At 43.9% G+C, this 12,899-nt stretch overlaps 1 protein-coding gene across 3 annotated transcripts; it reads right to left on the reverse strand.

Moving 5' to 3' along the window:
* Positions 1-615: 615 nt before the first annotated feature.
* Positions 616-7,191, reverse strand: LOC139400254 (transmembrane protein 53-like). 3 transcript variants are annotated; one of them, XM_071145236.1, is made up of 4 exons: positions 6,872-7,190; positions 2,599-3,251; positions 1,920-2,406; positions 616-1,567 (listed from the first exon to the last, which is right to left on the reverse strand). In XM_071145236.1, exons 1-3 carry the CDS (start codon positions 6,895-6,897, stop codon positions 2,045-2,047), a joined length of 1,041 nt encoding a protein of 346 aa, XP_071001337.1. In that variant the 5' UTR covers positions 6,898-7,190; the 3' UTR covers positions 616-1,567; positions 1,920-2,044. The 3 variants fall into 3 exon arrangements, with proteins under 3 accessions (XP_071001337.1, XP_071001339.1, XP_071001338.1); XM_071145238.1 differs by having other exon boundaries at positions 6,797-7,189; XM_071145237.1 differs by lacking the exon at positions 616-1,567 and adding an exon at positions 1,751-1,799 and having other exon boundaries at positions 6,872-7,191.
* Between the last annotated feature and the right edge of the window lie 5,708 nt (positions 7,192-12,899).

Below are 12,899 nucleotides of genomic sequence, written 5' to 3' on the forward strand. Positions count from 1 at the left end.
TTGTCTGGGATGAGATTCAAACTCTCAACATTTGGGTTGCTAGACTTTTATGTTATACGCCCACCCATCCAGCTACCCTACTTTCATGTTTGCTGTAAGTAAACATCTGTCTTATGCAACCATACTAAACATGACATGGCATACTAAATGGAGTGTCTTGGATTTGCCTACAGAATAATCAAACTGCTCTAAGACCAGGTGTAACAACAGTGTTCATGCGTCTAACAGTCTACCTATTTTATTATGATACTATTTGACCCATTCGTTTATTTTCTATCCTTATTCAGTCTTCTTTCTGAATACTTACTGTGTGTAACGTAGGATAAATGAGCCACACCTGGGACTGACAGCCCAACAAGGCTTCATTCACAATATCAACGGTTCTACCCCGTTACACATGCACGTACCTATATTTATGAATGATTCAAAGTCTGTGCCGGTGCCAGAGGTTAGACACAGGTTGTTCCGCAAGTGCAAACCTATGCCTGCTGGGGTGTGTGCAGTCACCATCACACGGGGATGGGATTTCACAGGATGTACCCTTGGCCGTGATACGTCGTCACATACTTAACCCTTTGCTTCCTCATAAAGAAAACTCAGTTTTGTGAGACCAAAACAGACAAAAAAAGTTTAATACAAACTAGATTGAATATGCAACAGTTGCTGGAAATGACTGATAAGAAAACCTCCCACAGATTGTTTGTCACTCACTACTCATTGAATTGACAGGCACCTACTTCCAGAACAGGTCCTGGTTCTCTGTGACTGAAGAGATTTAAATATACAGTACCTCTTCTTGAATTCTTGTCCAGACTTCTCAGTAGCCTATTTCTCTTTTTTTCCACCTCTCATATTATCTCTTCCCAATATCCTGTGTTTCTTTTCTATTTCATTCCTTTCTTCAAACCCTCCCACTCCTTTCTGTATTCCTCCTCTTCAGTTCTTTCTCATCTTCAAAATGTTTCCTCTCCCTCTCTCTTCCTCTCTCCCACTGTACTCCCTGTCACCAGCTATTGAGAATGAATATATACTCATGTAAAAACAATTACAATCAAATACTAAATAATTCATTATTGCAAATCAACGTGTAGTGAGTTGTGTCTGTCATGTGTTTCACCTTAAAGATAGTGACCGTGGCCTTGTCTGGTGCATATGGACTGTGTCATGGACAATATTGAGTAAGCTCACATACAGATATAGTAACTTCATTTGATCACACCTGTTGCTGAGAATTTTCCAGGACATTAAGATGAGCTTCGTGATTTACATACATTCACAGAAAATTCACTGAAAACCCACACGAACACAATTATATTAACAGTAGTGCACTTTTAATGTTGTCAACTTTTAATAGCCTGAACACTGATCAAGAAACATTATGGACTAAACATTCATTATTTTGCTACGACAATGCAGGTCAAATTAAGATCCTATATCAAATAGATAATAATACGTAGCACAGTCAAAACACATGCTAGGAGTTAGGTTTGGATATGTTGTTATTATAGCAACAGGAAAGTAAAACTAGTGTGTTGAGGGTTTGATTCCCTCGTGACCCATCTGCTGAGTATGTGTCAAACAAGTTTCTATGGATAAACGTTTACATGCTACATGACTACACTATGTTATACTATGTTATAATAGTGTGTTGAGGGTTTGATTCCCTCGTGACCCATCTGCTGAGTATGTGTCAAACAAGTTTCTATGGATAAACGTTTACATGCTACATGACTACACTATGTTATACTATGTTATAATAGTGTGTTGAGGGTTTGATTCCCTCGTGACCCATCTGCTGAGTATGTGTCAAACAAGTTTCTATGGATAAACGTTTACATGCTACATGACTACACTATGTTATACTATGTTATAATAGTGTGTTGAGGGTTTGATTCCCTCGTGACCCATATGCTGAGTATGTGTCAAACAAGTTTCTGTGGATAAAAGTTTACATGCTACATGACTACACTATGTTATAATTTTGTTATAACATCTGTTATAACATTTGTTTTGGCACATGAGTATGCAGGCCTTATTGAATGATCTACATCTTAGCCCTGGGGGGGGTGATGTTGAGCGAGTGAAAAAAATTATCCAGTGTGGAGAGATACTCCTCTGGGTGACAGCGTAGATGAGCAGCGTGCACAGACTCCTTCCACTTCCTGGTTTCCACAGCAATGCCCCGCTTCCTCCAGAAGTCGAGGACCGCCTCCATGGCGACGGGATCGCACAGCGCGTCGTTCTCGCAGAAGAAGAAGAGCGCCGGGGCGGTGACGGGGCTGTTGTAGAAGACCTGGATTGACTTGTCGTAGTAGTACACCGTCTGGGACTTGAAGAGCCAGAAGTAGAGCAGAGCAGTGTATCGCACCAGGGGCTCGATATGAGGGAACAGGGTCAGACCCAGGCCTAAGGCACACACAGACACACACAGATTATTTTCAAGGTTAATTACATTTCAAATGATTATCTCTGTCACACATCCACACACAAACTAACCCATACACACACCCACACACCGTCTCAGTAGCAGATCCCTCTCCTTTCTCAGAGTAATAATCCAAACTGACAATCCTACCTCCTTTCCTTCCCCTCTCTCACCTTTAGCCATATGCTCCAGCGACCCGACCACCATGCTGTCATAGACATGTCCTACGTGGGCCAGGCCTGGGTACTTGTGTGGCTCCCTGACCATCTGGCTGAGCAGCTGGGTGAAGGTGTACCCGCCGATGGAGAAGGCGTGGACCAGAAGGGGGCGACCTTTGAAACGCGGGTCTCCCAGGACCTCCAGGACCTCAGCCCCGTACTCCAGCCCCCAGCGAGGCCACAGGAAGTGCCACACAGTGCTCTCCACAGATAGGATGTCCAGGCCGCGTTCCAGGTAGAGGTCCCGGTACTTCGCCATGGCCCCCGGTCGGGCGCCCAGCCACGGGAAAAGCAGGAGGAGGGGACGGGGGGAGAAGGTGGGCGAGGATGGAGAGAGGGTTGGTACATCCAAAGCGGAAGGGGTGAGAACTGAGGAAACGTCGTGGTGAGAGGGCAAGTCTGGGAGCAAGGGGGTGGAGAGGGAGGGTGAGGGAAAAGGAGTGTCTAGATGGGAGGAGGTGGGGGAGATGGTTGGAGAAAAGGGGGATGGGTTATTGCCCCCTGGTGTCCGGCTGGTGTAGTAGTATGTGATGCTTCTGGTGACCCTCTGGGCTATGAACCGCCACTCTCCCACTATCACAGACATGTCTGGCCCAGAGTGGGAGTTACTGTGGTGAAGGAAAAGGGGAAAGAATTAACGCAGGAGTAGAAGTTAAGTAACAGAGGGAGAAAACTGTCTGTGTCAGTCTGTGCCATCATGCCAACTCTTTGTCACTCATTGTCATGCTTGGCTTGATGATGACAGGTGTTGGCAAGACCACAAATAGATCTGGGACCAGGCCAGGAAATATGAGCAAAAAAAAAAACAAAAAAATTCGCTTGAGGCATAACCAATATACCTCAACTGAAATGAATGTATACCCTACATACAAAGTCATGTGCACACAGACATACATGCAAGGTTGTCGGATCCAGCTTATGGGGATCAGGCTTGACTCTCATTTGGTTAGAGGGTGTAGATAGTAGTCTACAGATACAGACTCAGTTGGTTGTGCAGCTGCTTTCCCCTTTTCTTGTAATAATTGCTCAACCAGTCTGTGACTGCGGTTGTGGGGACCCTTTTTCTTAAACACATGCCCCCCAAAAGGTCTGTGCACAGCCCTGCCTTGGACCATATTAGACTTCAAAAAAGCAAACAAATATATATATACATTTTGTGAAGGGAAGCTCCAGTTGTAAATGTGAAGCTCCAGTTCAATTTCTTGTATTCAGAGTCTTTCTTATTACATAAATAAGTAATAAGAGCTAAGACACTACAGTTCACATAAACGTTTTAAGCTTAGGACAGTTCAACAACACAACCAAGGATGCAGCCTGTCCATGTGGTGATATGTTTCAGTCTTACAGCAGTCTTCAATAAAGGTTCAATAAAAGCACAGATACAGGTCCATTTTGTTAATATGCTCTACTATGCTCTACTACAGGGGTGTCAAAGTCAAATGGACGGAGGGCCAAATAAAAAAATCAGCTACAAGACGAGGGCCGGACTGTTCGAATGTTCATTGAAAATTTTTTAAATGACGCATATAGTCTAGTGAACCTAATTGAACCTACTGAAAACCTAACAAATATATTACAATATGATCAGATAAATAAAGCAATATTTTCTTATGGCTCTGTCAGTAATCTTTAATTTTCAACAGACACAAAAGACAAATTTCCTTTATATAAATATCCCCATAACATGAACATTAAATGAAAGAAACCGGTATTCAAGGCACCATCAGTAGACTATATTTTCTATTTTAGCAAAAGTGGGCTAAATTTACTTCAAAGAAAAAACAATAATAGCAATTTTCTATCATCCACTCAACTGAAATATTTTTAAAATATAATTGGATTGAAATACAAAAAAATAAAGTGCAAAAATCTATTAATCAAAAACAACACTTTGTTTAAGGAGAAGTAACATGCAGTGAAAACAAATATTAAATTTTAACTTTTAAACTTGAACTGAGTAAAAACTCTAAATATGTGATTGCACAGTAATGTTCACTTGTTTGAGGTTGAGGGTGATACTTGGTGGTGTCCCATCTTTTCCACAAGTTCATCAATGTTCGGGGTAAGGCTCTGAGCTGAAGAAATCCTCAGAATTGAGTGGAGGTGTTCAGCAGTAAGTCGACTTCTGTGTGATGTTTTGTTCAGGTTCATCAAAGAAAACAGTTGTTCACACAGGTATGTGCTGCCAAACATAGACAACGTTTGAGCAGCCTGGATGCGCAGCTGGGGCATTGTGCCGGGGAGGAAACGGGCGAACTCCGCAGCACCCACTGCCGCATATTTTGCCCTCAGTGCATCATTGCATTGGAGGTCAATCAACTCCATTTGGAGGTTTGGTGGTGAGCTTTCCACGTCAACAGCAAATGGGTTACCGAGCAGTTCCAACCTGCTTTTTTGTGCTTCAAAGTCAGCAAATCGGCGTCGAAAGTCAGCGGCAAGCATACCTATTTTATCAGCCAACTGTGTGCTCGGGAACGCACTGGTAGAGAGCTTCTCTTTCATGGTCTGGCAGCTGGGAAAGTGGCTCAAATTTTCTTTCCGCATCTGCGTCTCCCACAGAGTCAGTTTGGTTTTAAATGCCTTCACTGTACTGTACATATCAGAGATGACACGATCCCGACCCTGCAGCTGCAAGTTTATTGCATTCAGATGACTCGTAATGTCACACAGAAAAGCCATTTCACACAGAAACATTTCGTCTCGGAGTTGTGTTGTGTCTTTCCCTTTGCTGTCCAAGAACAGACAAATCTCCTCACGAAGCTCGAAACATCTTTGAAGCACCTTTCCCTGGCTTAGCCATCGCACCTCTGTGTGATAAGGCAAATCACCATGCTCCGTTTCTAACTCCGTCAGAAATGCCTTGAACTGGCGGTGATTCAAACCTTTGGCTCTGATAAAGTTAACTGTGCGCGTGATGATGCTCATTACATGCTCCATTTTCAAGGCTTTACCGCACAACGCTTCCTGGTGTATGATACAATGATAAGCTGTCAGCTCACCTGTCGCGTTTTCCTCTTGCATCTTTTCCCGTATCTTCGCCACCAGTCCGCTCCTGTGTCCACACATCGCAGGTGCTCCGTCGGTTGTCAAACCCACGAGTTTTTCCCAAGGCAGCTCCATCTCATTTACACATCTTGACACCTCTTCATACAAATCATGCCCCGTAGTTGTGCCATGCATAGGACGTAAAGCCAAAAACTCCTCTGTCACGCTTAGGTTGGAGTCCACTCCGCGGATGAAAATTGACAACTGGGCAATGTCAGAAATGTCGGTGCTCTCATCCACAGCCAAGGAATATGCAATAAAATCTTTTCCCTTTTTCACAAGCTGCTCTTTTAGATTGATGGACAACTGGTCTACTCTCTCGGCAATGGTGTTTCTGCTCAGACTCACATTTAAAAAGAGTTGCCTTTTTTCTGGGCAAACTTCGTCACAAACTTTAATCATGCAGTTTTTGATGAAATCCCCCTCCGTAAATGGCCGGGCTGATTTAGCGATCTCTTCTGCCAAAATAAAACTGGCCTTGACAGCAGCCTGGCCTTGTGATTTGGCTTTTTTGAACAGAGCCTGTCGAGATTTGAGGCCTCGTTTTAATTCCTCTGCCTTTTGTAGCCTTTGTTCCATGTCCATATTCTTGTTTTTGTCCGCGTGTTTCGTTTCATAATGTCGTCTCAGATTATACTCTTTCAGTACCGCCACACTTTCTCCACACAGAAGACACACAGGTTTTCCAGCTACCTTCGTGAACATATACTCCGACTCCCACCTTGTTTGAAACCCCCGGTTCTCAGTATCCACCTTCCGTTTTGCCATTTTTGATGGGTATCTGAAAGTTAATTTTACTGTGATGCTGACGACTGCTGTGCCAATAAATATTGAAATGAAGCAGCCTACTGCTCGGTGCGTCACCTTTGCATTGTGGGAAATGTAGTATTGGTGCGTGTAAAAGATCTGCGGGCTGCCGGCTTGCTGCGGGCCGGTTCTAATAATAAATCAAGATCATCCCAGGGGCCGTAAAAAACCTTCTTGCGGGCCGGATGTGGCCCGCGGGCCTTGACTCTGACATATGTGCTCTACTACTTCATGCCAAATAACTTAAATTACGCAAATAACTAAATGGTTAAATAGCTCAGCATCTGTCATTTCTACATACCCAGTTTCATGCAACTTCTTCAAACAAAGCCAACGTCACACAACAGGCAGCGTTCATAGCGTTCTGCAACTGTACCCCATGAAGAATTTGAGAATCCTCATAGCAGTTGAAATCTGCCCACCCTCCACGGTCTTCTTTCTGTGAATCAACCTCTTTAATAGATTCGAGCATTCATGAACCGTCCGTTATAAACGAACTCGATAGGGTTGGAAATAACCACAACTTTCAAGATCCTGAGTTTATTCGATTCTGCGCCGCTCCAGTCCGTTCCGTGTCCTGGTTTTGCTCGTGCCCTTCGTTTCACCTAGTGGGCGCGGAAAAACAAACTCAACTGCATATTCACATACGCTTTTCCATTTGCCGTTAAATGTCACGAGAGCCCAGGTCCGTTGTCACGGTCCACAAACCACGGTCCACAAACAGAAATCATATTATCGGACCTGTCTTTCCGTTGCATTTTAGGACTGTTTGAACTGTCATCATTACATTGTAAATAAGTGTAAATGCATAACCAATTTATCATAGTTTCACAAATGGCATCGGGCGCGCGCCGCTCTTGCACGTTCTGACTTCATACATTGTGATTAACTATAGAACAAGATGAAAAGACAGAGTTGTTCCTTGGCTGTTCGACAGAGGCACATATTTCAAAAGAACATTCTCTTCCTGACAAGAATGTCGGTGTCTATCCTTGTATGAGGGGTCATACTGGGAAAGTAGGCCTATGTCATTTGTCAAAAGTATCTAATGACAGGACAGTATGCACACACTGCAGTACATAAGGTTGTTACTGTGTGTTATTCTATTGGTCATGATTAGGTTATTTATTTACCGGTCAAGGTTAATTACATTTTAAATGATTTTCTCTGTCACACATCCACACACAAACTAACCCATACACACATCCACACACAAACTAACCCATACACACATCCACACACAAACTAACCCATACACACATCCACACACAAACTAACCCATACACACATCCACACACAAACTAACCCATCCACACACAAACTAACCCATACACACAACCACACACAAACTAACCCATACACACATCCACACACAAACTAACCCATACACACATCCATACACAAACTAACCCATACACACACCCACACACAAACTAACCCATCCACACACACCCACACACAAACTAACCCATCCACACACAAACTAACCCATACACACACCCACACACAAACTAACCCATACACACACACCCACACACAAACTAACCCATACACACACACCCACACACAAACTAACCCATACACACACCCACACACAAACTAACCCATACACACACCCACACACAAACTAACCCATACACACACCCACACACAAACTAACCCATACACACACCCACACACAAACTAACCCATACACACACCCACACACAAACTAACCCATACACACACCCACACACAAACTAACCCATACATACATCCACACACAAACTAACCCATACACACACCCACACACAAACTAACCGATACACACATCCACACACAAACTAACCCATACACACACCCACACACAAACTAACCCATACACACACCCACACACAAACTAACCCATACACACATCCACACACAAACTAACCCATACACACACCCACACACAAACTAACCCATACACACATCCACACACAAACTAACCCATACACACACCCACACACAAACTAACCCATACACACACCCACACACAAACTAACCCATCCACACACAAACTAACCCATACACACACACCCACACACAAACTAACCCATCCACACACAAACTAACCCATACACACACACCCACACACAAACCAACCCATACACACACCCACACACAAACTAACCCATACACACATCCACACACAAACTAACCCATACACACACCCACACACAAACTAACCCATACACACACCCACACACAAACTAACCCATCCACACACAAACTAACCCATACACACACACCCACACACAAACTAACCCATCCACACACAAACTAACCCATACACACACACCCACACACAAACCAACCCATACACACACCCACACACAAACTAACCCATACATACATCCACACACAAACTAACCCATACACACACCCACACACAAACTAACCCATACACACAAACTAACCCATACACACACACACACACACAAACTAACCCATACACACACCCACACACAAACTAACCCATACACACATCCACACACAAACTAACCCATACACACACACCCACACACAAACTAACCCATACACACACCCACACACAAACTAACCCATACACACATCCACACACAAACTAACCCATCCACACACAAACTAACCCATACACACTCCGTCTCAGTAGCAGATCTCTCTCCTTTCTCAGAGTAATAATCCAAACTGACAATCCTACCTCCTTTCCTTCCCCTCTCTCACCTTTAGCCATATGCTCCAGCGACCCGACCACCATGCTGTCATAGACAGCATGATACACTCACTGCAGCAGCTCTGTGTCCTAAACATTAATGTTACACACTTCTGAACAGGTTATCCCTGTTTGGATGGTTACCATGCTTACCATGGAATGGAGAATTGTTATGGGTAGTTGATGCACTAGTAGTTACTATGACGTTGGGCCAGGCCTGGGTACTTGTGTGGCTCCCTGTCCATCTGGCTGAGCAGCTGGGTGAAGGTGTACCCTAAAATGGAGAAGGCGTGGACCAGAAGGGGGCGACCTTTGAAACGCGGGTCTCCCAGGACCTCCAGGACCTCAGCCCCGTACTCCAGCCCCCAGCGAGGCCACAGGAAGTGCCACACAGTGCTCTCCACAGATAGGATGTCCAGGCCGCGTTCCAGGTAGAGGTCCCGGTACTTTGCCATGGCCCCCGGTCGGACGCCAAGCCACGGGAAAAACAGGAGGATGGGACAGGGGGAGGAGGGCGAAGATCGAGAGAGGATTGGTACATCCAAAAATGAAGAGGTGAGAGTTGAGGAAACATTGTGGTGAGAGGGGAAGTCTGGGAGCAAGGGGGTGGAGAGGGACTACGATGGGAGGGAAGAGGAGAGTCTAGATGGGAGTATAAGGAGGAGGTGGTGGAGATGGTGAGAGTGGGAGGGGGTCTCTGGCTGGTGTAGTAGTAGATGATGCTCTGGGCTATGAACCGCTCTGCTCCCACTATCACAGACATGGTTGTCCCAGAGTGGGAGTCACTGGGGGAAGGAACAGGGGAAAGAATTAGAGCAGGTTTCGAAGTTTAGTTACAGATGGAGAAAACTGCCTGAGTGCCTGTTTGTGTCATCATGCCAACTCTTTGTCCCCCATTGTTAGTTTTGTCTTGAAGAGGACAGGTGTTGGCAAGACCACCACAGTCCACAGACATACCTTCCTTTTTTTAATTGCTCGTGCGCTTCAATTCATGCAGTGGGCAACAACCAACTCGGTGTCTCGGTCCACAAACAGAACTCATGTTATTGGACCTGTCTTTCCGTTGCATTTTAGGACTGTTTATTTACATTGTAAATAATTGTACATCGATAACCTATTGATCATAGTTTCACAAATGGCATCGGGCTCATGCCGCTCTTGTACGAAAAGGCATGTTTGTTCTCTTGGCTGTTCGACAGAGGCAAATATTTGAAAAGAACAGCCTCTTCCTGCCAAGTATGACGTTTTCCTGACAAGTATGACAGCAGATCTGTGCTTCAGGGTTTCATACTGGAAAAGTAGGCCTCTTTCATGTCCCCCGATTTGACCTTCCGTCGTCAAAAGTATCTAATAACACGACAGTATGCACACACCGCAGTACATGAGGCTGCTACTGTGTGTTATTCTATTGGTCATGATGAAGGATTGTTAGCAGACATGGAGAAAAGTACATGTTCTGTTGTAGATGCATACCAAAGCAATTCCCTGTGCTGCCACATGGTGGTGCCAGACACCAAGTACATTACTTTGTCAATTGTCGTCAAAGTGGAAGTTCAGGCCTAGTTTAAATATAGAAAGGATTTCTCCTTTCGTAAATCCTATCATTACCTCAAGGAAGGGAGGGTGGGTTACTGCATTTTTAGGGGATTTAAACAGGGTGTATGTCTCATCATTGATAGAATTGTTATTGTTCAGTTCTGGTCCTAGGGACCCACAAGGTATAGCAGTATATTCCTATTCCTTTATTGACATACATTGTTATACTTCATTTTGAGATCATTTACTGCTATAAGAATATATTGAAATTGGTTATAACATATGTAATGAGCTAATCATATTACCATTAATTAAAGGATTATTTTGTGCTTTAGCTGAGGAGGGTCCCATGTACTTCAAAACCCCCATCCCACTTTATCACTCTACTCATTGGGGTTTCACCAGGGCCATGTGTGTTGTCAGTTGGATTGTGTGTATGTTGTCAGTGCATATTTTCAGTGGAGCTGTGTGTGTGTGTAGGTGTGTTGTCAGTTTGGCTGTGCGTGTGTGTGTTGTTGTTCCGTGGCGTTGGTGTGTGTTTGGAAAGCCTGAGATTTCCTGTGTCGGATTCAGCAGGATCACTTTCAGGAGCAGTCAGGAAGATAAATGTCAGAGTCCCAGAAAACACCTCCTAGTCCCCCTGGGCCCTGCCCCAGAAGTGCCCTCCTCATGCCTTTACCCCACCTCACACACACACCCTCCAACAGGTCAGGTCTGAATCCTGACTCTGCCACAATCCCTGTGTGCGGGCTGCCTCTCGTGCCTGCTTCGATGGTTAGCTTCCTCATATCACCGCCGCTCCTCCTTCGCTGCCTTTATGTCTTTACCACGCTGCTTCGTCCCTTGGTGGTGGGCAGTTCTGTCATGGTCGTTGAATGAAGAGGACCAAGGTGCAGAGTGGTGAGCGTACATATTCCTTTATTTATATGACGCCGACAAAAACAATAAACAATCCAAACACAACCGTGAAGCTGAAGCCTATAGTGCCAACAAACAAAGACAACTACCCACAATCACAGGTGGGAAAAAGGGCTGCCTAAGTATGGTTCCCAATCAGAGACAACAATAGACAGCTGTCCCTGATTGAGAACCATACCAAAACAAAGAAATACAAAACATAGAAAAATGAACATAGAATGCCCACCCAAATCACACCCTGACCAAACCAAAATAGAGACAATAAAAGCTCTCTAAGGTCAGGGCGTGACAATTACACTCACAAAAGTTCCAAAAGAATAAAGACATTTCAAATGTCATATTATGTGCAAACAGTTAAAGTACAAAAGGGAAAATAAATCAACATAAATATGGGTCTCTCTCTCTTTCTACTGTTTAGAACTCTCTCCTTTTCTCTCTCTCCCTTTCTATTGTTTAGAACTCTCTCTCTCCCTTTCTCTCTCTCCCTTTCTCTCTCTCTCTTTCTACTGTTTAGAACTCTCTCTCCCTTTCTCTCTCTCTCTTTCTACTGTTTAGAACTCTCTCTTTCTATCCCTTTCTCTCTCTCTCTTTATACTGTTTAGAACTCTCTCTCTCCCTTTCTCTCTCTCTCTCTCTTTATACTGTTTAGAACTCTCTCTCTCCCTTTCTCTCTCTCTCTCTCTTTCTACTGTTTATAATTATCTCTCCCTTTCTCTCAATTCAATTCAATTCAAGGTACTTTATTGGCATGGGAAACATGTGTTAACATTGCCAAAGCAAGTGAGGTAGATAATATACAAAAGTGAAATAAACAATAAAATTTAACAGTAAACATTACACATACAGAAATGTCTAAACAATAAAGACATTACAAATGTCATATTATACATATATATATATATATACAGTGCCTTGCGAAAGTATTCGGCCCCCTTGAACTTTGCAACGTTTCGCCACATTTCAGGCTTCAAACATAAAGATATAAAACTGTATTTTTTTGTGAAGAATCAACAAGTGGGACACAATCATGAAGTGGAACGACATTTATTGGATATTTCAAACTTTTTTAACAAATCAAAAACTGAAAAATTGGGCGTTCTATCTCTCTCTCTCTCTCTCTCTCTCTCTCTCTCTCTCTCTCTCTCTCTCTCTCTCTCTCTCTCTCTCTCTCTCTCTCTCTCTCTCTCTCTCTCTCTCTCTCTCTCTCTCTCTCTCTCTCTCTCTCTCTCTCTCTCTC

The sequence above is a fragment of the Oncorhynchus clarkii genome, unplaced genomic scaffold (assembly GCF_045791955.1).
Source record: "Oncorhynchus clarkii lewisi isolate Uvic-CL-2024 unplaced genomic scaffold, UVic_Ocla_1.0 unplaced_contig_4510_pilon_pilon, whole genome shotgun sequence".
Lineage (NCBI taxonomy): Eukaryota > Metazoa > Chordata > Actinopteri > Salmoniformes > Salmonidae > Oncorhynchus > Oncorhynchus clarkii.

Excerpts from the sequence above, each read along its gene's own strand:
- LOC139400254 (XM_071145236.1), bottom strand. The coding sequence starts at position 6,897 with ATGAGGATTCTCAAATTCTTCATGGG. Across the intron at positions 3,252-6,871 it reads ATTCTCAAATTCTTCATGGG|TAACTCCCACTCTGGGCCAG; the intron begins GTACAGTTGCAG and ends CCTTCACCACAG. Across the intron at positions 2,407-2,598 it reads GCTGGAGCATATGGCTAAAG|GCCTGGGTCTGACCCTGTTC; the intron begins GTGAGAGAGGGG and ends TGTGTGCCTTAG.